The 20,655-nt window shown below is 50.9% G+C and overlaps 8 protein-coding genes and 1 pseudogene across 9 annotated transcripts, besides 1 other annotated feature; 5 read left to right on the top strand and 4 right to left on the bottom strand.

Moving 5' to 3' along the window:
- The first annotated feature begins 143 nt into the window (after positions 1-143).
- NCS57_01424200 lies at positions 144-2,538 on the top strand (annotated as a pseudogene). Its single transcript has 6 exons — positions 144-482; positions 528-907; positions 957-1,391; positions 1,439-1,856; positions 1,908-2,384; positions 2,449-2,538.
- Positions 144-2,538: a sequence feature.
- A 561-nt stretch (positions 2,539-3,099) lies between these two features.
- NCS57_01424300 (uncharacterized protein) lies at positions 3,100-3,939 on the top strand (the record flags this gene model as incomplete). Its single annotated transcript, XM_053063851.1, has 1 exon — positions 3,100-3,939. The coding sequence occupies exon 1, from the start codon at positions 3,109-3,111 to the stop codon at positions 3,937-3,939; it is 831 nt and encodes a 276-aa protein (XP_052907184.1). The 5' UTR covers positions 3,100-3,108.
- A 134-nt stretch (positions 3,940-4,073) lies between these two features.
- NCS57_01424400 (MFS domain-containing protein) lies at positions 4,074-5,752 on the bottom strand (the record flags this gene model as incomplete). Its single annotated transcript, XM_053063852.1, has 3 exons — positions 4,074-4,617; positions 4,671-4,904; positions 4,953-5,752. 3 exons carry the CDS (start codon positions 5,750-5,752, stop codon positions 4,074-4,076), a joined length of 1,578 nt encoding a protein of 525 aa, XP_052907185.1.
- Positions 5,753-6,241: 489 nt separating this feature from the next.
- On the bottom strand, positions 6,242-6,676 carry NCS57_01424500 (uncharacterized protein; the record flags this gene model as incomplete). Its single annotated transcript, XM_053063853.1, has 1 exon — positions 6,242-6,676. The coding sequence occupies one exon, from the start codon at positions 6,674-6,676 to the stop codon at positions 6,242-6,244; it is 435 nt and encodes a 144-aa protein (XP_052907186.1).
- An 808-nt stretch (positions 6,677-7,484) lies between these two features.
- NCS57_01424600 (HET domain-containing protein) lies at positions 7,485-9,365 on the top strand (the record flags this gene model as incomplete). The annotated part of the gene is made up of 1 exon (XM_053063854.1): positions 7,485-9,365. The coding sequence occupies one exon, from the start codon at positions 7,485-7,487 to the stop codon at positions 9,363-9,365; it is 1,881 nt and encodes a 626-aa protein (XP_052907187.1).
- A 270-nt stretch (positions 9,366-9,635) lies between these two features.
- NCS57_01424700 (FAD-binding PCMH-type domain-containing protein) lies at positions 9,636-11,550 on the bottom strand (the record flags this gene model as incomplete). The annotated part of the gene is made up of 3 exons (XM_053063855.1): positions 9,636-9,971; positions 10,034-10,911; positions 11,004-11,550. The coding sequence occupies 3 exons, from the start codon at positions 11,548-11,550 to the stop codon at positions 9,636-9,638; spliced, it is 1,761 nt and encodes a 586-aa protein (XP_052907188.1).
- Positions 11,551-13,917: 2,367 nt separating this feature from the next.
- Positions 13,918-15,524, top strand: NCS57_01424800 (FAD-binding PCMH-type domain-containing protein; the record flags this gene model as incomplete). Its single annotated transcript, XM_053063856.1, has 2 exons — positions 13,918-14,529; positions 14,595-15,524. The coding sequence occupies 2 exons, from the start codon at positions 13,918-13,920 to the stop codon at positions 15,522-15,524; spliced, it is 1,542 nt and encodes a 513-aa protein (XP_052907189.1).
- An 836-nt stretch (positions 15,525-16,360) lies between these two features.
- Positions 16,361-18,709, top strand: NCS57_01424900 (HET domain-containing protein; the record flags this gene model as incomplete). The annotated part of the gene is made up of 1 exon (XM_053063857.1): positions 16,361-18,709. The coding sequence occupies one exon, from the start codon at positions 16,361-16,363 to the stop codon at positions 18,707-18,709; it is 2,349 nt and encodes a 782-aa protein (XP_052907190.1).
- A 222-nt stretch (positions 18,710-18,931) lies between these two features.
- NCS57_01425000 (uncharacterized protein) lies at positions 18,932-20,344 on the bottom strand (the record flags this gene model as incomplete). Its single annotated transcript, XM_053063858.1, has 4 exons — positions 18,932-19,668; positions 19,720-19,828; positions 19,883-20,175; positions 20,227-20,344. 4 exons carry the CDS (start codon positions 20,342-20,344, stop codon positions 18,932-18,934), a joined length of 1,257 nt encoding a protein of 418 aa, XP_052907191.1.
- Positions 20,345-20,655: the final 311 nt, after the last annotated feature.

Below are 20,655 nucleotides of genomic sequence, written 5' to 3' on the forward strand. Positions count from 1 at the left end.
AGATGTTGAGAATGGGTCTTTTATACTTGGCTATGGGTCTTTGATAGCCGAGATCGACTTATATCGGCCAGATCCGATCTCCAGTTCAGCCTGGACTCGTCGTATGCGTCCCGCTTGATGGATACTGGCTGACCGCTCATAGACGCAAGACTCGGTGTTCGGGAAAGTATCCATGTGCTCTTTGCTTTCGCCTTCGTCTTGACTGTAAGTACACGGCCTCTTACCGCCGTGGTCGTCTTCCATCTATCGAGATGGACACAGACGCATATGGAGAGCACGTGGGTGGTGCACCCCGAGCCACGGAGGAGCAGCTGAGAGGGTCGGACCCGCCCAATGAGACGCCTCAGATGGAGGAGCATATACCGAGTCCCGTGTCTATAGAGGCTAGGACATTTGAACCGTCTAAGCCGGAGCGTGGAGCGTCGACGCAGTCATCTCGCAACTCTCCAGAGCCGGCGCCCATTGACCGGCAAGGCCACTACGTATGTTTCATGCACCCACTGATGCTTTCTTACTCACCTTTATAGGTTGGCCCTGCTTCTGGGGCGTCATTTTTACTCAGGGTTCAGAGGAAGCTTCAACAGCACCGCTCAGCATCCTCATCCGACGGCTCAATCTTCACCTTTGGCGATCTTCCACTTCCAGAGTTTGACACTCGCTTCCTGATCCTCCCTCCAAGATCTGAGGCAGACGCTCTTCTCTGCAGATACTTTGAGTTCTCATCTGCTACTCATCGATTCTTGCACCGTCCCACGATTGAAGCATGGCTGCAAGAGCTCTACGAGACCCATGGGAGTATGCGCAATCAGACGGACGCGAGAAGCAGAGCTGCTTTGCTGTTCATGGTTTTCGCACATGCTGAGAATTATCCCAAGTCCAAAGCCGGAACAGTCGATCCGTCTTCAAGGTTAGAGCAGTGCGAGTGAACCGCCATCATCGTGGCTAACCGCTTGTAGTGCCCGCTTCTTTTCCGCCGCCGAGGACCAGCTCTCGGCCGAGAAGGGTGCGATACGACTCACTAGTATCCAAGCACGTCTAGCACAATGCCTTTACCTCTTATCACACTCGCGTTTGAACCACTGCTGGAGCCTCTTTGGCACTACTGCTCACTTGATGCTTGCTCTGGGTATCCACAGAAAGTCGCGTGTCGATGCAAGCAGCCACCCAGATTATGTTGACCTAGAGTGTCGCAAACGAACGTTCTGGTGTGCCTATAACCTGGACACTTATCTCAGTGCAGCACTTGGGCGCCCACGAACATTTCACGATGATGATATTGATCAGGAACTGCCTCTTTGTGTCGATGACAATCGACTTGCTCGTGGCCAACCAGCGCCTTCGCCACTGGGAACGACCCAATCAATCATGTCAGGGTCCATCGCACATATCAAGTAAGAACCAGACCTCTCCTATAAGTGCTTCCCACTAACGGCGTCAGATTATCTAGGATCGTTGCCAAGATCTTGAGGGATCTCTACGGCATCCGGCAGCCATCAACCGAGAGCCAATACAAGCTCGCCGCCAAGTACGCAAAGGAGATTGACAACTGGCACAGCGGCATATCCTATCTAGTCGACACGGATGGTATTGACCCATCTCTATTCCAACCCATCTTTCTCCGACAGCGCAACGTCTTGAACTTGGCGTGCTGGCATGCACAGATCCTAGTCCATCGACCGTTTTTGCTCAATAACTTTGCCAGTCTCGCTAACCTAGGGACGACGAGAAATTCTCGAAGTCGTCAAAATTCTGAGCTCACGCATGAGCATGTTCAACGCTGTTTGGAGGCTGCCATGAATATTGTGGCCAAGATCGATGACCTTCACTCGAATGGACTGCTGTACAACACATTCTGGGTACGTCAATGTCTAATCCCATCGAACTTTCCAGGGCTGACCTGCTTCAAGTTCTCGCACTACTTTGCCTTTTCCGCTGTCGTCATGCTATATGTCTATGCCATCCAGCAGCGACATGCGCCACCGGAAACCTACCTCCCAGCATTCCACGCCGCAACCAAATGTCAAGCACAGATAACTTCAATCGCCATACCTGGCTCTTTGGGTCAAAGATATGGTGTTGTTCTCCAGGAACTGCGAGTCGAGCTTCTGAGACACAATACCAATTTGCTCGACCTGGGCCCAACAGACGGCCAGGGAGCTGCGGGTGGTTCCACAAGCATGCGCAATGGAGAAGAGGGATTGCTAGGATCGTACACGAACCAAGACATACTTGACCTTGGGCCTCAAGGCATCGGCTTTGCACCCGGCGCTGAGGATATCACCGGCCAGTTGGGTTTGGCTGGACAAGATGGTCTTGGGTTTTCCGAACACAGCCCAGGGAGCTCTATCGTACAAATGACGGGATGGGGACAGTTTGAATCACTGGTAAGGGCTACTTAAGCCATCCTACGGTCTCTGATTGACAGTCTACTGACGTATTTCCTTGCAGGTCACAGGAGGTGTTGGCGGTATCGAGGCCTTCCTGGATGGCCATATGGGAGGATGGAATTTAGGGATGGGTGAGCAACTGGATACCTGAAGCTCTCTAGTTCATGGAAGGTTTTCTTATCAAAGCTCGCCTCTCGAGTCCCTTGACTACATGCCAAGATTGGGTTTGATGCTCCATGTGGAGACAACTTATTCGATCGATCTTATCGGATTTAAGAACGTGCTACGTCACCTAGGAAGAATCTCGCATCAATGCTGTATTTCCGGCGGCCGCCATCCCATGGTGTTGTGATATCGGAAAAGCTCTATGCGGATGACCTCGGCATCGGCTTTTCCGCTAGGCACTTTTCCGATGTCTCGAATTGCTCCAAGTGTGAACCGATGGGTCAATTTCAGCTTAGAAATTGCACCACAACTTCTGAATCCATTTAACCGACAAATTATGGCGGCAGGCAAATTGCTAGATATACCATTGAGGACAGAATGACTCGCTTACATTACTCTATGTTGGAGCTGGATTGTCAGGACCAGTGTATTCCTCAGGAGCAATAAATATGAAGCCAATGACGTCGACAGCGTTGTGGTCATGTGATGATGTGATCGCCCGACGCGTCAACAACCCTCTGGCCTGTCACATACGTCCTCATCACCACAAGCAAAGATGAGGACCAGGAGCTCAGACGCTAAAGCTGATGCCGACCAGGCAAGCCCTTCCACTTCTCACGGTCGCAAGAGATCGTCGGACCAGACGGAAGCAAAAGCAGCAGAGCCCAAACCCAAGCAGGCCAGAAAAGGCAGAAGAACCAGCGCCTCTCAAGCCGAAGCGTCAACTTCATCGGGACAAACTCAGAAACCGCGTCTCACAACCCCAGATCTGGAATTTGATTTCGACCGGGACCAACTCCGAGACCCACGGCCCACTCCGGGCCGTGTTAAGCGACCGCGATATGGTGATCATGAACTCACCCAGGAATTCAAGCAGCGGTTCCATATCCCCAAGCCACGACCAAGAGACTTCGAGCATGAAGCATTGGCAGACCCCAGCGCCACATTCCACGATCTCCATGTCTGTCACAAGAAGGGACCTAAAGGCTCGCCCACCTACGACTCGGCAGGCTTCCAGCTCGACTACAACAAGGTGGCCAAATGGATGAAGCCCGTGGCCTACAACAAGAAAAGGATGGTCAGCGGCATGGAAAGACACCTCGAGGAACAGGCAAAAGAGGATGAAAAAATGATCAAAAGCTTCTTTGTTGACGGCAAGCACCCAGGAAAATACAAAGGTGGCGAGTTTATGGATTTTCTGAGGGACCATGTGTCGAAGGACTTGGGGGTCCCCTGGCATCAGATTGATTCTAAGCGCGTCAAGGAGTGGGAGGAGAAAGGGTTTGAAAAGATTAATGCGGACGAGTGGTGGCATGAGCCGAATGAAGTGGAGAGGAAGAGGTTCATGAAAATGTTGGAGGGTGCAAGTCTGCGCACGGATCTTTGAAGCATTGGCTTTTGTATTTGATCTCCCTCTATCCTATTTTGTCTCTACGTAACCCTGATCTCTTTGTTGGTATGTCTATCTATCAACTCATGTCCGTTGGCTCCAGGTTTTTACTCCAAAATGCGCATCAACTTTTAATCTTGCTTCAATCCAATCTTGCCTGTCTTTCGCAACCCGGCTCCCGCAATGACAACGCATGCCATCATGAAAGCAAACATTGTCCAGAAGCTTGCCCTATATCCCTCTAACAGAGCCTCAGAGGGCTTCATTCCATCATGGTCCTTGGCCACAAGGGTAGAGACAACCTGCATGACGGCCAACCCAAAGGCGTTTCCAAATTGGGACGCAGTGTTAAAGACAGCACCAGCGATAGACTGCTTATCATCGGGAAACATCTCAGTGACGATGATTAGTCCAACGGTAAAAAGCACATCGGCAGAGAAGGGCATCAAGAGTTGGGCGAAGAATGCGCTTGTCCAATAAGACCAGCTTGGCTCGATGGTCGCCATGAGCAAAGGGGAACCAGCAGAAAGGATGCAGGTGATGACAACGAGCCAGAGGGCCGGAACCTTGTGCACAAAGAGGCCAGTGGAGAAGTTGAGAGTGACTCCGACGACGATGCTTGGCAGAATGCGAATTGCGGCTTGGAGGGCCGAGAGATGCTGGATTTCTTGGAAGCTATGGTTACAGTCAGTTCTCAATCCCTACTGTCACAACGAGAGCAGACTTACAAGAGGCTAGCAAAGAGTTCCAGCGAGGTCAAAACCCCAAAGGACAAGGCGATGGTGGCGCAAATGCTGGCAAACGCAGAGTTTTCCCAAAACGAGTTGGGGATGAGGGCCGGTTGGCCTGATGTGTGCTGACGATGCATCCAGCCGATGAACAAGGGCAGAGCCACAACGCCGAGACAGAGAATGACGATGCTAGCAGGCTCTTTAATGCGGTAAACGTCTGTGCTGATGATGCTGCAAAGCTTATAAGCGGTTGTTAGGATCAGAGGAGCGTCAACTTACGCGAGGAAATACGAAATCAATGCCATGAAAGCTGAGGCGAGCAAGGCACCAACCCAATCGACCTTTGTCTTCAGGTTGTGTATAACATCCTGGAGCGTCCCAAGTGGAGCGGACTTGGGCAAGGACCAGAAGCCAACAGCTGACAGCACCAGAGTGATGCCTCCGTAAAGATACCATCCCGATCGCCATCCAATGGTATCAACCAGAATACCGCCAATGACAAGACCAAAGGAGAAACCAAGCGGTTGACTCAGACCGAGACAAGCAAAAGCAAAGTTGCGTCCCCGACCGCGGGGTAAGATCTTGGTGACGAGGGATACAGAACTGGACAAGTGCAGAGCAAGGGCGATACCTTGCAGTGCCCTCAGGACAACCAATTCTTCACCCTTTTGGATGAATGCGCATGCAAGCATGAGGGCGCCGTTGGCGATGCACCCAAGCAAGTCTACTGATCGTGGACCAATGACATCGGCAACAGCACCAGCGATCAGCAGCGTCGACGCTGTCGCCAAACCAGGGACAGAAGAGGGCCAAAATGCAAGCGATTGAGGCAAGTCAAGGTCCTGGGTCATCCGAGGGAGACCGACCACGATGAGACCATTGGCAGCGCTGGAAGCAAAGTTGACGCCAGAAAGCTGAAAAGTCACAGCCGTCTTTCGGAAGCGCGAGGCTGGTCGGACTTCCTCGATATCGGAGCATCCAGAGACACTATCGGTGCTGGGCAATTGAGTGTCGCTCCCAGACTCGAGGCCCGGGTGTGCAATCGGTGCCAATACCAGCGTTTCCGTCTGAGTAGCCATGATGATTCGTCAATTGGCGTTGAGTGAAGAGATGACCGTTATGTCGGTCAATGGCAGTAAATATATATGAAAGCCACTGACTCCCACTTGACTCATCGCGCCCTGCCCGTTCCCTCGCGCTCAACCATGTCGAGACCGCGCCCTTCCATGGTGGAGAAAATGTCAACAGGATTGTGGGGACAAGCCTTTCTCTCCGAGGCGAGTCGGAGCTAAAAGACGGGCGCTAGGGTAAACTTCAGGGGAAGGGTGACTCAAACCCAGACAGTCAAGATGGTATCTCTAAAGAGGCTCGGAAGGGAGATCAGCGGTGTGGTAAGTGTCATAAAACATGTAAAGCTTTTGTGATAATAGTTTGTCAACTCTAGAGCTGTCACATATACTCGCTTTTCCTTCAAGTTTGGATTCAAGCCGTTTAGGGCAATCCCAGTTCGCTCAAGTAGCTCGTGCCATCAAAAACAAGCAAACGCATTCTCGATCCATTGAACCAGCTCAAGAGCATTGCACCTCCGATCCAAGACTGCAACGATAGAAACTCTTGACACGCCCCGATTTCGCAATAGCCCCTGCACTATAACCATGGTCCTTGAAACAAACCATATTCTCCACATCGAACCCCGGTCCGATCGCGTGGATGATTGCAGACTCTCCATCAGCACTCTTCAACCATCCAGTGCAAGCTCCAACCGAGAACCCCAGAGGGCAGTCTTGTTCGGCACAGAGTAGGCCGGTTCCCCTGTTTCCGGTTATTTTGCCAAGTTCTAGAATGTTGCTGTCAGGCGTGACGCCTTCTCCAAAGTTGAACCAGACTCGAGGCTGCGCCTCAATGTTCAAGGTGGGGTTCAAGATGATGAAGTCTCCAAGGACGAACGAGCTGCCCTCGGCAGTCGATGCGAGGGCTGCCAGGAGAAGAGATAGGAATTGCATGATGAATAGAATTTTGGTTGATGATTCTGGGTAGAGAAGCTTGAAGAAACACTGCCTGCTTCTGCCTTGGAGTGAGGCGTGATAGGTCCAAGAAAGAGTGGGAAAATCTACGGGCTTTATAATAATCAATATCGTAGACATCAGCCACCCTCGATGCTCTGGTAACGTGACTCAAAGATATCTCGGGTCAATCGAAAGATAGGTACGACAAGATATGCCCCCCTTCGGCAATCATACCGTGACAGCAAGCCTATCGTCCTGTCTAAGCGACGGCAACTTTTGTACAGCCATCTTGCGCATGGATTGTCACCAATCGCACAATTGTTCGGCGTCTCTCATACGGAATAAAAATCATTGCAAGGTTACTTGGATCTGATGTGTATGGCCACTCGTCTGCTCTACTCCCGACTCTGTACTGCCTTGCGTTTCACCCGGTCAGCATACACATGCAACTATTTCTTGACCGAGAAATATGGCTACAGGTTTACTCGGCCTTTCTTCTCACGCAAATTTCGAAGTCGCCGTTGTTGCGCCTGGTGCTCGACGTTGCGGGCGAAGTCGTCTGTTGGACAGACAGTCAATGGCGAAGGTAGCTTAGATTCGCAAGACAGCCACTCTAAGCTCGTAGTCAATTTCGAAACAATACAACTAAAGTGATTGGCAACTAAATCTATCACAGCTACTAAACTTGAGCGTGACTGAAGACAGTATAAGATCACGTGACCTGGGTTCGAATCCTGCCCTTGGGGGTTTGCACAGCCCTTCCAACACTTCCAACGACATCAACTCTCGTCCTTCGTCCACTCCAATGGCTTCATCAAACAAAGGAAAATGTTTCAGCTATGTGCCTCTACGACCGGACGAGATTCGGCTTTTGTCTGTCGCGCCGGGGGACTCAGAACCCATCACTTGCGAGCTTGTTCACGTCAGACTAGACAGCAAACCAAAGTTCTGGGCGTTATCGTATGTTTGGGGCGCACGAGAAAATCCCCCGCCGATTGAAGTCAACGGGTGCTCCTTCGTGGTTACGAGAAATCTGTACGACGCGTTGCGTGAATACCGCCGGCAGTTCTTGGGGTGCGATCGTGACACAAATGGCTCACTCATCTGGATCGATGCCATCTGCATTGACCAGACCAATCACAAGGAGAAGGCTATTCAGGTTCCACGCATGTCTGAGATCTATGGCAGATGCGAACATGTTTTGGCTTGGCTCGGCCCTGTGGATGATGTTGAGCAAGATGCTGTCCGCGAGTTGTCAGAGAGGCTCGAGCAATTTGGGGGTCATGCCAACTCTCCGAGTGATGGCAACTTCGCAGACGGACAAATCAGCGCTTTTCGAGAAAGTGCTTATACAAGTGCTGAAGCTGCAGAAGAAGTTCAACGTCTGCGGCAGACACTGATCAACATTGGCCAACGACCTTGGTTTCGACGTGTCTGGATTCTTCAAGAAGCAGTCCTCTCTCAGAAACCACCGATTCTCCTGTGTGGACCACATACTTTCGGCCACGACGTCTTCTTTAGGACTTGGGTTAGGTTGCTGGACCCATCCACAGATGGACAACTACTCATCACATTCTTGGCTCGAAGCCCTGTCCGATTCAAAGCTGTCGAGGAGATCTACCGGAAGATCCTAAACACAAGGCTTCATCGGGAACAAACCAACCGAGAAGATAATGAAAGGCAATGCGCGCTTGATATTCTCCAACTGATTGGCGAATCTACCGAGTTAAAAGCGACAGTTCCTCACGACCACATATACGCACTTCTTGGGCTGCTTGACTGCAATCCATTACCCGAGGCACTATTTCCCGATTATACGAAACCCTTCGAAGATTTGTATCATAGATTTACGGCATTTATACTTGCTGAGACGAGGGATCCTCGAGTATTGAATCTTGGTGCTGTGGGCGGACTTGAGGGTGTGCCCTCTTGGACTCCAGATCTCAGACAAACGCTCAACGCAAAGATCAACAACAGTCAAAGAACAGGAGCCTGCATTTCATTGTCTGAAGATAAAAATATCCTCAAAATGCCGGCAATTCTACTCGGGAGATGTGTGTCTGTCTTTGGTCCAGTACCACCTGACCCGACAACTGAGACCATCGCGCCGTCCGTCTTTCTGGATTGTGATAGAGCGATCATTCAGCCTGCTGCGTCTATTAGGCAGACCACCAGACTAGACATAATGCGCCAGTGGTTTAGATATCACCTTGCTGATATCTTTACCGTCCAGAGGCTTGAAAGAGACCCTACTATCGAGCAGAGTTTCTTGATGGCTTACTCGTGCATGGTCCAGAGCCAACCAGTTGAAGAGTACAGCAACTACTTCAACTCTCGACGACAGCTAGAAGGAGCGGATGGACTAGCAAGAAACCGGGATTTGCAGACTTCCATGCTCGGGCATGGTCTTTTTGTTCTGCACAATGGTATCACAGGGGACCTGGCCAGAACTGATGTTGCCGCTGTCGTGGGAGATGCTGTTTGTGTTTTCCCTGGTCTTTCGACACCTTTTGTACTCAGACGGCAGGAAGATGGGACCTTTCGTGTCGTGAGTCAGGCTGCTCTCTGGAAGTATCCTGGGACTGATATCACGGAGGATGCTCTCGAAGAGTACCAACAGTCTTTTGCAGATGCTCATCACAAACGTCCCTCGAAGCATGAAGTTCGGTGGGTGGACTTGGTTTAGCGAGACAATGATCACATTTGCGAATTATTCTACATTCAACATGCCCTTTCTTTCTCTGGCGTGTCAATGGCTTGGCCACTTTGGATATCGTTAGAGGACAAGGAACTTGTAGATAATGCATTCAATTGCTACACAGATATGGATGCTTGTTGACACCTGCCAGGGCCGATCCACAGCATGAAATACATGATGATGAATGATAATATGCGTTGCCTTCCTTGTGGCCGAACCTGGCCATGAGACACAGTAAGGGGTGGCATTACGTAAAAACTACGCTGATTCCTGCTCAGGGGACTGTAAACCCTCCCATGTCCCAGGAGCCGGGTACGCGGTGCCTATAAGTTCCCTGTTCCCAAAAAGAAAATGCCCATCTTTGGCCAGATCCGCAATAACATGTCTGTCGGTTGGTGGAGGGATCAGAGAGGGCTCGTCGGGAGGGGAATCGATGAGACAAGCACGCCCATCGACCACTTCCATGTGGTCAGCATTGATTCCAGGGCTGGCCCAGAACGTCATGTTTGGGTCGATCTCGGATTTGATCTTAGAAAGGCGTGGGTAATTTGTACCCCAAAATGCTGAGGTCCAGTGTTCCTGTTCTGTACTCGCCTGGAGAGTGGCATGTCAGCATCTTGTTCTGATTTCGCTCCCAAGGAGCATGGAAAACAAACCTCATTGATATATGTCCCCATGTCGGGAGCAAGACGCCGTAGCCCGTCTACGTTGGTTGTATTCGTCTTGTACCCAACGAGGAGTGCGACAGCCTTCCGCCATCCCGGATTGTTTGAGGTCTCGGACCCATCTCCGAATCTTCCACCGGGCGAACAAACCAAAATACCATAGTTGCCTCTCGTTTCCCGCAGCGCAAAGGTTATGTTGGGACTGTGAAAGTGCTCGGCTCCGAGCAATCGACTGTCAAAGGTGACGATACCGCGATTGTAAGGCGGGGTGGGTTCGTCTCCTGGATTTGGAAGCGGGCCGTAAGTTGTGTCGAAGAAGTCCTTGTAATCGACAAAGTCATAAGGCCGCGACTGGAAAGGCTTCATACCCGGGAATTCCTGCATCTTGGACAAAATCGGGCCCCATACGGCGTTGGCATTCGCTATGCCAGACCGATCTGCTGCATGAATGGCGTAACATCGAACGCTGGTCGGCGAAGCATAAATGTACGCCGTGATGCCCTTCTCTTGGAGGTCTGGTAACTTAGACAAAAGGTACTCCATCGCCTCGCTCACTGGTGTCCGGCCAACTTCATAGTCAGTCGAGTTTGGACCTGTGAGGGTTGAGTTTATCCACCAGTTGAACCCGGTCATCGGGACTGTAGGATACACCTTCCAGGTGGCTTCGACAACGACACCAAACGTACTGCCGCCACCTCCACGGATGGCCCAGAAGAGATCTCTGTTTGCCTTGTCGTTGGCGATGCGAAGCTGCCCATCAGGTGTCACTACTTTGGCCTCGAGCCACTGATCGACTCCGAGACCGTACTGAGAGGTGAGGGGCCCATAGCCGCCATTCTGACCCCATCCTCCGGCTACAGCCACGGTTGCTACACCGAGTTAGCTGCTGATCCTACTCGCAGTAGGACAAGGCATATTGTCGCGTGTCGCGTGTCGCGTGTCGCGTCTTGCTTGCACTTACCTGCAGCTCCACTCACGGTGAATAAGCCAGAGGGGTCAAGTGCGTAATTGAGATAGAGCCCAGCTGCGGCTGGCCCAAACGTAACAGCAGCTTGAACACCGGGGACTGGAGTAATGACATTGGGCTTCTCTATGTGGCCGAGCCTGTCTGTGCCAGTCTCAGTTGCAACGAAAGATTCGTGAACCTTGATGCCTCTCAGAAAAGACAGATCAAGGAGAAGACCTGAACCGGCATCGCTTCGGCCAAGCTGGTCATGCCCTGTGGTGATGACAGAGAGACGGACGTTGTGCTCCGTGGCAAACCTTACTGCATCCTGGACGTCTTCAATGGAGTGTGCGCGGAATCGATAATCCGGGAGAGGGCCAGTCGTAGAATTGTGCTGTATTGGGATTACACCTGGTAGTGCTGCCTCCCATATTTCAGGAGCTGGCCAATCTGGATCTTTTGGAAGTTTGCGGCATGTCTTGTAGGCCTTGGTGATGGCATTGCCTGGCGTGACAGCCCAAGCCGAAATGGCAATATATTGCAGAAACGTGTATAGCTTCATTAGAACGAATACCAAGATGGAGAGAATGTGTTTCTCAGGAGCATCCCGTGGTTGCTAATGGACATAGACTTGTCGCAAGAACACCTTCTTACTTGAACAAAATCAGAGACCCTCTTTCACGGCTCAATCCGAAGTTTACCATCCGCACCAGCCATTCAATGGTCAAGGCGATCTTGCAAATCCAGCCTTGATATACGGAACCGATACCGGGTGCGAGAGCGAAGGTAGATTTATAACGTTATTTAATCATTTTATTTAGAACTTGGCAGCTACGCAAATAGTAGGCTCGGCAGTTGCATTGTGGAGGTGAACTATGCGCCCCTATTTCATGTTCTATAGTGAGGCCCTATAGTGGGACATACTTGGGCCTTAATTGGCCGTGTCTCGAACAAGGGGTGTCTGGTAAAGTTCCGTAGCGTTTAGATCTTCGGGCAACGGGGTTAAGTTGAAACCGCCCCCGTACCCCGAGCATAGTGTCAGGGGTTTAACCCAACTGTGACCGAGATATACACTGCTATAGGTTTTGAACCAAGGGTGTCGCTATAGCGGGGGGGGGCGAAAAGTATTATTTCAAATTGGCGTAGATGCTGCTACTATCAAGCAATTTTATAATCTCGCCTGTTGGTAGCTCTACTTCAAACAGGGGTGCCAGACACGACACTCGGACAAGGCAGTAGGCTTCAAGATGGGGTTCAATTTCTAGTGCAATAATCAACAAAGTTGTCTCTACTTGCAACTTGAATGTGAAACAACAAGACTTGCACGAAAAGTTAAACATCTTTAGTTTCGCGTCACAGACGTCATTTGTTTGTTCGCCGGCCCTTCCTGTCCTCGGCTGCTACCAGCCATTCAACCAACTAGCTAGTTGAAACAAGGCCTCGTCATTTCCGAACTGTTATCAGGACACTGACATTGGCTCGAGGTCCGGACTCATGGAACGTGCCGAAGTAAACAACAAATTCGCATGGTTTGCGGTACGCTCGCGGGCCCGCTAATAGCAAGGAACTTGGTATTCTCGAGGAAGGCGGGTTTTAGATCCCAATCTTGCGGTCCTCAGCCTGAGGTGATGGGTTACTCTACACGGTGGCCAATTGAAGGCTGTTGTCTCCAACCATTGGACAGAAGATTGCAAGATACGCCTTGCGTGAATCTGCTCACTTCCACAGGTTTGGCAGTGTGCTGAATGATGTGACTAATATTCAACTCCGAAACATCTGCTGCAAAGGTCAACATGAAAACAACACCGAGGCATTGAACAGAAAGTATTTTTCGGAAGACGGAGTTATTTCGTTTCCTAGTGAATCGCATAGCGTCTTTGGTGGAAGATGAGGACAGAGGAGATAAGTCAAGGGTAGTTCACGGCGAATACAACGGATTAATGATACCAGATGATTGTATCTTTACCAAACTATCACAGTCAAGGTAGTAATCCAGCAAAAAAATAGCGCTCGTGTTGATTACGTGGTCGTTCAAGGTCATGCCCGGCCTTTAGACACAGAAATTACTGTGATTGACAAATCATAGTGCGCGGCTCAAGGTTGCAGCCGATCTTTTCCCAACTGCCGATCCAGACCTCGGTCACGGTTTCGGTTTCGGTTCCAGCACGAACTACATGGATGTGCGTCACTGTGGCGTGTTTTAAGCTTAGTGTAGTTATGCATAAACGGCGATCCATAACGGCATGCTGGCTTCGGACTTCTCTCTTTTTCCTGTCTTTGTTCCTGTAATGAGTTTACTGTTTGGCCTAGTCGTGTGTGTACTCTCCATAGATGATAAATTTGAAACGATCCGGACACTTGGCAAATTGCGACCCGAAGCAATCATCAAGATCCTCCGCTCCCACTCTTGAGGGAATTCTGTCCTTATCTCCGAGTGTAACACTGACCGTGACTTTGAAAGGCTTGGCAGCGCGGTCAAAGTCCTCTGGCCAATAGGTTAAGCCGTAAAGCAGGCATTCAAGAGCTACGCGGCGTCCATATGCTCTGAGCATAGCTTCTCTTTGCCCCCTTGGCAGTCTTTTCGATGTGAGGACGGAGGATCCGGATCTCGCTTCCAATGGCTAGATCCCCTGCAACAAGTAAGAAGCTTATATAGGCACCACGGAGATTATCGAGTCCACTAAGACAAACTATAAACGAATTTTGGTTTAGCGTAATTCTAATTGCCGTTATGCTCTATTCTTGAGCCAGCCCCCGTGGGGTTGGAGTCAGGAGGGCCTGAGATAGTTGGTGCGTCTGCTGTGTGATATTTTAGACTCAGCGGATATATAAAGCTCAAGGTATCTGCTCCAAGAAATGCGTTTTCCCAGCACGCGCAGAAGATACTGCGCTTTGAGAACTCGTTGTGACCTCTCTCATTCAGCATCAAATGTCTCTCCAAGCCTCTCTCCTCGGACTCACCGCGCTGCTGTCAGTGGTGTCATCCGCTGCTGTTGACGACGGTTGTAATGCGTTATCTTCCAAATATCCTGACAAAACCTTTTTTCCCGACTCGGAACGATACAAGTTTGAGAATGAATGTAAGATGACCCCGTCCCAAGCACGATCCAACGTCGCTGATAGAAGGTGCATAGACTCTTGGACCTCAACGACGCACCTAGGACCATCCTGCATCTTCGCTCCGCAGTCCGCGAAAGATGTGCAGTTTGCGCTTCACACTTTTCAGGAGCATCAAGTCCAATTCGCCATCCGCGGTGGAGGTGCCATGCCCATCGACAACGCTGGCAACATCGGTCCAGAGGGTATCATGGTGGCTACGACGAATCTGAGCACCATGGCCATCTCAGACGACCGCAAGACTGTCAAAATCGGGGCTGGTGTGACCTGGCCTCCATTGTATGCCTATCTGGATCAATTCGGTGTCACGGCCAACGGCATTCGTTCTGGTAATGGCGGAGTCGTTGGTGCAATTCTAGGAGGCGGGCCCTTCGGTTTCATGGCCTATGAATACGGAATGTCTAACATTGCTGCCTCTTTGGATGTAAGTTACATCGCGCAGCGTTCCGTGTGAAATTCAGCTGGCTAACAAGGTCTTACAAAATTCAGTGTGTTCTCGCTGATGGCACATTGGTGACGGCCAGTGCTGATGAACATCAAGACCTATTCTGGGCGCTGGTTGGAGGCGGCAACAACTACTGTGTTGTCACAGAGGCCACTCTTCATACCATTCCTATTTCTTCGGCCCTTATTGGAACAGTCTCTTGGGGTCCAGGCGTGTCAGAGAAGTACATCAAGGGCGTGGAGCAGTTTGCACTGTACGGCGCACAATACCCCAAGGCTTCCTTCGAGGGCCAAACCCGCTGGGTGCCGTCCCGCAGCCCCGATATTTCGTTTGATGGATATCTTTGGTACAGCGGTGAGGGCGATGTGCCTCTTGGACTGGAGAACTTTACCGCGCCAATCCTACCCATCACAAGAGGAAACATCACACGCACGACCATGGGTCAATGGTCAAACGAGTTCAACTATGCCCCTCCTCTTGGCACGCGAGCTACCTTCCACTGGCTGACTAGTGCCGCCAACGCTACAGCTGCGAGAATCGCGTTCGACACATACTACGAGTCCATCGCGTCTCTGGCCGACGTCGAAGGTTTCTCAACCGCTTTCAACATGCTCCCAATCACACCCATCGTGACTTCGGCACCACCCAGAAACGCAATGGGTCTAGGAAGCGACGACAGTCCGTCGATTTGGTACGTTGAGAGCCCTCTATGGTCGAACCCTGAGGATGACGAGCGCGTACTCGGAGTGCACGCCGAAGCCAACGCCAAGATCAGAGAGAAGCTTTCCGCGGCGGGCCTTGGACCTCTCCCGTTCATGTACCTCAGCGATATTCAGAAGTCCCAGATCCCTGAGACCTTCCCGGCCTATGGGGCTCGCAACTTGCGGAAGCTCAAGATCATCAGGGACAAGTACGATCCTAAGCGAGTCTTCACTGACCTGGTGCCTGGTGGTGCCAAGGTTGCTTTGGCTTAGATGGAAGGAGGGATTGTTTTGGATGCCGTGTCTTGTCTACAATGTCTTTTTATTACATCATAAGTAGATAAAGAAGATTCCAAACTTGCCCATCTCGTTCCTGATATACAGCTGCGGAATAACGTTTTATTGCCAAGAATCCACTTAACCCCCTCCCTAGGCACTCTCACCAGCAGTTTCACTCCGTAAGGCGCATCCACTAATGCTCAAAGGGGATCTCATTGCTGAGGGAAGAGCTTCCCGCAATAGGCTTGTAGCTCCTTGAACTTTGATCCTGGAGAGGATTCTGCGCCTTGATCAACCAGCACAGGTTAACACATTCCCATGACGAGAGACTACAATTGATAAAGAGCGGGGAGTGGCTAGTTAGCTCCACCACATGAGATGGGGCGCAGCGCTCACTGGCAGGTTTGGCTGCCTGGGCTTCGAGAGCCTGGTCAGAGTCGTCGACGGAACTTTTCCCACCTGATTACATCATTTCTTTCTTGGCATTCCTGGTCTCGAACAACTGTTTGCCCCGTTGGGTAGAAAGCGTGGTCACCTCTAACTCACATTATTGCTCGATAGATAGGAGGTAATATACATGATCTTATAACTCTTATAGTAGTTCATATACAAGGTAGAAAATTTATAAATAAAAAAATATCAAAGCTTTAATTCCCATCTCACATGTGATTATGCAAGTAGCAATAATAAGCGATGCAATTACCATGTCTATTTTATCAATCCTGCCTCTGTAAGACGGCAGCCTAGAGTCTGTAGGCTACCATCTTCCCCACATTCTGTCAGATCACCACAGAACAGAACATCTCCCCCATGCCCTTGACGAGGTCACAATGGAAGCAAACTTGGCTAACCTCAACATCAACGATTGTTCTTCCTCAGGGGAAGCTGAGGCTCCTGCAGCGGCTCCAGGGACGCCACCGCCCGAGGACGCCCCATCAACTGCCAAGCTTTACGAGTATGAGCCTCTTGAGACGGGGTCAATTCGCCTCCTCTTCCTCCTTGAAGCTGATGAGGACGACGATGACCTGGAATGCGCCCTCATCCACTTTGAGCTCTCCGAGGCCATTGAATACACCGCTCTCTCCTATGTTTGGGGCGATGAAAGCAACCCATGCGCGATTTATATCGGCGACGACTATTTGCCAATTACGGCCAATCTCGAAGACGCGCTTCGTCATCTTAGACGGCGAGATCAGCCAGGATGGCTCTGGGTAGATGCGTTATGCATTGACCAAGCACACACCGAGGAGCGAAACCATCAGGTGCAACAGATGCGCCAGATCTATGAGTCTGCTACGCAGACAGTGGTCTATCTCGGCGGCCAAACAGGTGGCAATACTGGCTACTCAGCCTGGAACTTTCTGGAACGCAATAGCACCTGGGCCCTCAATCGATATGGGGAGAAGGACTACACCCTCCCAGCAGTGGTGGAGGATCAAGTTGACTTCCGTGGTGAACTTCACGACGTGTACCTCGACGTCTTGGCCCGCGACTGGTTCAGCAGAGTGTGGGTTTTCCAAGAAGTTGTCGTTTCCAAAGAGGTCATGATTCAATGCGGCCCTCGTGGGGTTGCGTGGGATGACTTTTGCAAGTTGGTGGTTTTGGAAAAGCGAGCCCACGACCGCTATGGTTTGAGTCTTCAACAACAGGATTTATCAGACAACTTACGCCGTATCTGGCAGGCTCGAGTGGCCTTCCATCTCACAAAGGACCAGGAGCACTGCCTGCCTGATTGGTACATACAGACACTCAGCTCGAATGATGCCACAACCGACATTCTCGACATGCTCGTCCGAGCTCGCCACCTCATGGCTTCAGACCCAAGGGACAAGATCTTTGCCCTGCTAGGCATCAGCACAGGCTTTGGCTGGAAAGAGCTCGACACTATTGATTACGCAAACCCTACGAGTAGTGTCTACGCGAAATTCGCCATGGACGTGATGACCACCAGAAAGGATTATCGACCCCTAAGCTATCTAAACAGGTCATCTACGGTCGATTACCTCATCGAACTGCAACGCCTGTGGCTCGCCGAGTTTGGTTACTGGCAACAGATTGTATCCCGTCAGAAACCATTTAGCTTGCAAGAATGGGGGCTGCCCGAAAGAAACCCGGCCCTAGCAATGACAATGCTCGAAGAATGTCAAACCCACGATGGGCGCTTGGCGCCTGAATGCTACAAGTATAGGGACCACAAGCCAGTTCGTCTTCCATCCTGGGTCCCGACTTGGCATTGTATCCACATGTCAACGTTTGAGCCCCGGGCTATCATCGAGGTTGTTGAAAAGCAGTCATCTTCCTCAGTTGAGGCTAATGATTATCGCACCTTGTTATCAACAGGCGCTTTCGCGGTCCACGGTCGGGTTATTGGAGAGCTACACGAAGCTATATCACCGGCTTCGGTCTTGGGCAACGATGAGCTGGCCTTTGAGGAGCTCAAGCGAAAGTGGCAACGAAGCCCAGTCTATCAAAATCATCCTCTGGAGACTCAAATACTGACACTGTGGGCCCATATGCTTGATCTCACGGCTGTAGAAAGGCACCATATCCCTCGTGGTGTTCGGATCAACATGGTACACCAGTCTCCGGAACTCCGGAGAAGGGAAGACTATGATGTGGACGACATACTCAATCATCCACCAGGGAGCCTGGGCAAGTCATCGAGGATATCCTCCTTCTTGAACTTTCTGGACTTGAAGACCTGTCCACCCAAACTCGGGTCAATCGAAGCCCACCTCGTCTCTCGAGCTCGCAAAACAGCGGAATGGTCAGATGAATCCCAGCCAACCTTCAAAAGAGTCAACGACCCAGAGTCCATCATCGATCAACGGGCAATCGGGGTCTACACGGCACGAGATACGGCTCAATACCTACACAGGACAGTAGATACACCAGAAGTCCCAAGGTCACATCCCGTGCTTCTTCCAAGTTCTGCTAGATTCGGCGACTTGATTGCATACTTCCCCGGGGCCAAAGTTCCCTTCCTCGTTCGCCCCAACATGTATTCCCCGCTTCGGGTAGCCGAGATGAAAAATTTGATTCCTTCTGGGACCCTCCCGTTTTTGAACGACGAGGAGATGTATATGGGGTGTGAGCTCATAGGCGAGTGTTGGATTAATGAGTTTGAAGAGATTGTCTCGGAGAAGGGCAAACCGGACTGTTTGCTTGGTTTGCTATGAGCTTATGTCAGGTACTGGACAGAACATAGAAAATAATATGAAGCCATAACTCTCACAAGAATCCCGCGATTTCCCAAATCACGCTAAAGTTTATTCAGAACGATAACCCAGTGATGAGGGCTTTTTTTAATATTTTTTTTATCTAACCCGCTCCCCCTCACCCCCATCACTCCTCTTTTTCCTCTCCCATCACCCCTACTCACATATTCTTCCATGAACCTTCTAATGTTCATCACCGGAAAGGTAGTTGCGCCTGGCCCATCGCATCTGAGAAAGGGCTCGCTTTCCAAAGCCGCCGAATCGGCCACCTCGGTTGCCTCCGAAGCGGTTTCCGTTGCCGCCGTTGTTGTTGTTGTCAGTACCGCCGTTGGTTCCTCCGTTGGCGGCGTCGTTGCCGGTGTTGCCGTTATTGGCATTTCCATCGTTGCCGGTGGCGTTGTCACCGTTGTTGTTCCCGTTTCCGTTTCCGTTGTTACCATTGTTGTTGCCATTGTTGTTTCCGTTGTTGCCAGTTCCGTTATCATTGCCGTTGTTGTTGTCATTGCCATTGCCATTGTTTCCGTTTCCGTTGTTGTTGCCGTTGTTGCCATTGTTGTTACCACCGTTGCCGGCGTCAGGAGTTTGCGTAGCATCAGGCTGACGTCCAAGAGAAACAGTAGGCGTCTCCTGAGGGAAAGCCGAAGTCACAATTGTGTTGCCCAGAAGAGCATCGACAGCCGCGCGGTTCTGCTCCGCGTCGTCGGAACCCGCGTTCTGGTTCGCCTCGACAGCATCAGGGAAGTCGGCTTGGTTCTGTGCAACCTGATCCGTGACCTCCTTCAGAGTCTTCGCAGTTGTGATTTGTTGCGGGCTGTTGGTCTTTTCCTCGGTGTCGATTTGTTGGACGGCGAAGCAACCACCGAAGGGACCAGCAAGAGCATTATTACGGCAGCGGACGGTGCAGATATTGCCAGTTGAAGCTGTCTCAAGTTAGATGGTTGAAACTGTGGCGCTCTTCATGGAAAACATACCTCCGAAACAGTTCAGGTCATCAGGCATCACGACAGTGATGTTGAATTGCTGTTCCTTGGCTTGAGACAGACCATTGGAGCCAGGGACGTTGTTCAAAACAGTCAAGTTCTAAGTTTAGCGTTAGTGAGTGCAATGGCTAGAACAATGGGGCGCTTGACTTACTTGGGAGATCTGGTTGGCATTGCTGCTCTCATCGAGATCACAGACGTAAGGGCCAGCACCGTCTGCATTGACCTGATGGATGGTCACAGTAATCTCACTACCAGCTCGGACCTGGGTAACAGCGCCGGCAGAGAGAGCATTCTCTGTGTTCTCACCAACGTCGATGTTACCGGACAGCTCGGTTCGGCCGCACTGGTTGACGACATTGGCTTGAATCTCGGCGTCGCGAATCAGGGTCGCGTCTTGCTGGCAAGGGTTGATGGTTGTGCAGTTGCGGGCGATCTCGGGGTCCACTAGAGTCCAATGAGTACTTAGTAACGGATGATGATTGTTTGAGTTCTCACCTTGAAAGCCCACACTGGCAGGAGAGCCATCCTCGCCCTGGGCGTTGAGAATGACAGCATGACCGTTGGCCAGTGCCAGTAGAGTAGAAGAGACAAAGAAAGAGAGAAGAGAATGCATCTTGACTAAAGTGAGAGAGGTATGTAAAAGAGGAGTGTGCCAGCACAAAGAAGCAAAGTTAGAAAGTAAAGACGGTTAGAAAGAACAGGTCACCAGGACCTCGAAAGAAGAGAATTGAAGAGTTGAGCTGACACTGAAGGTGATGGGCGACAGAAAGAGAGGGAAGAAGATGAGGCTATATAGAAATCACACCACTTACCAGCGCTGCTAATCTCGTAGAGTACCTGCTACAGCGTCTGTCTCACCGTCGAGGGAGGCATTGTGTGAAGGGGCCCTTGACGGTCGCGATGCGACGGGCCCAATGAGCGGAT

The sequence above is a fragment of the Fusarium keratoplasticum genome, chromosome 12, assembly GCF_025433545.1.
Source record: "Fusarium keratoplasticum isolate Fu6.1 chromosome 12, whole genome shotgun sequence".
Classification (NCBI taxonomy): Eukaryota; Fungi; Ascomycota; class Sordariomycetes; order Hypocreales; family Nectriaceae; genus Fusarium; species Fusarium keratoplasticum.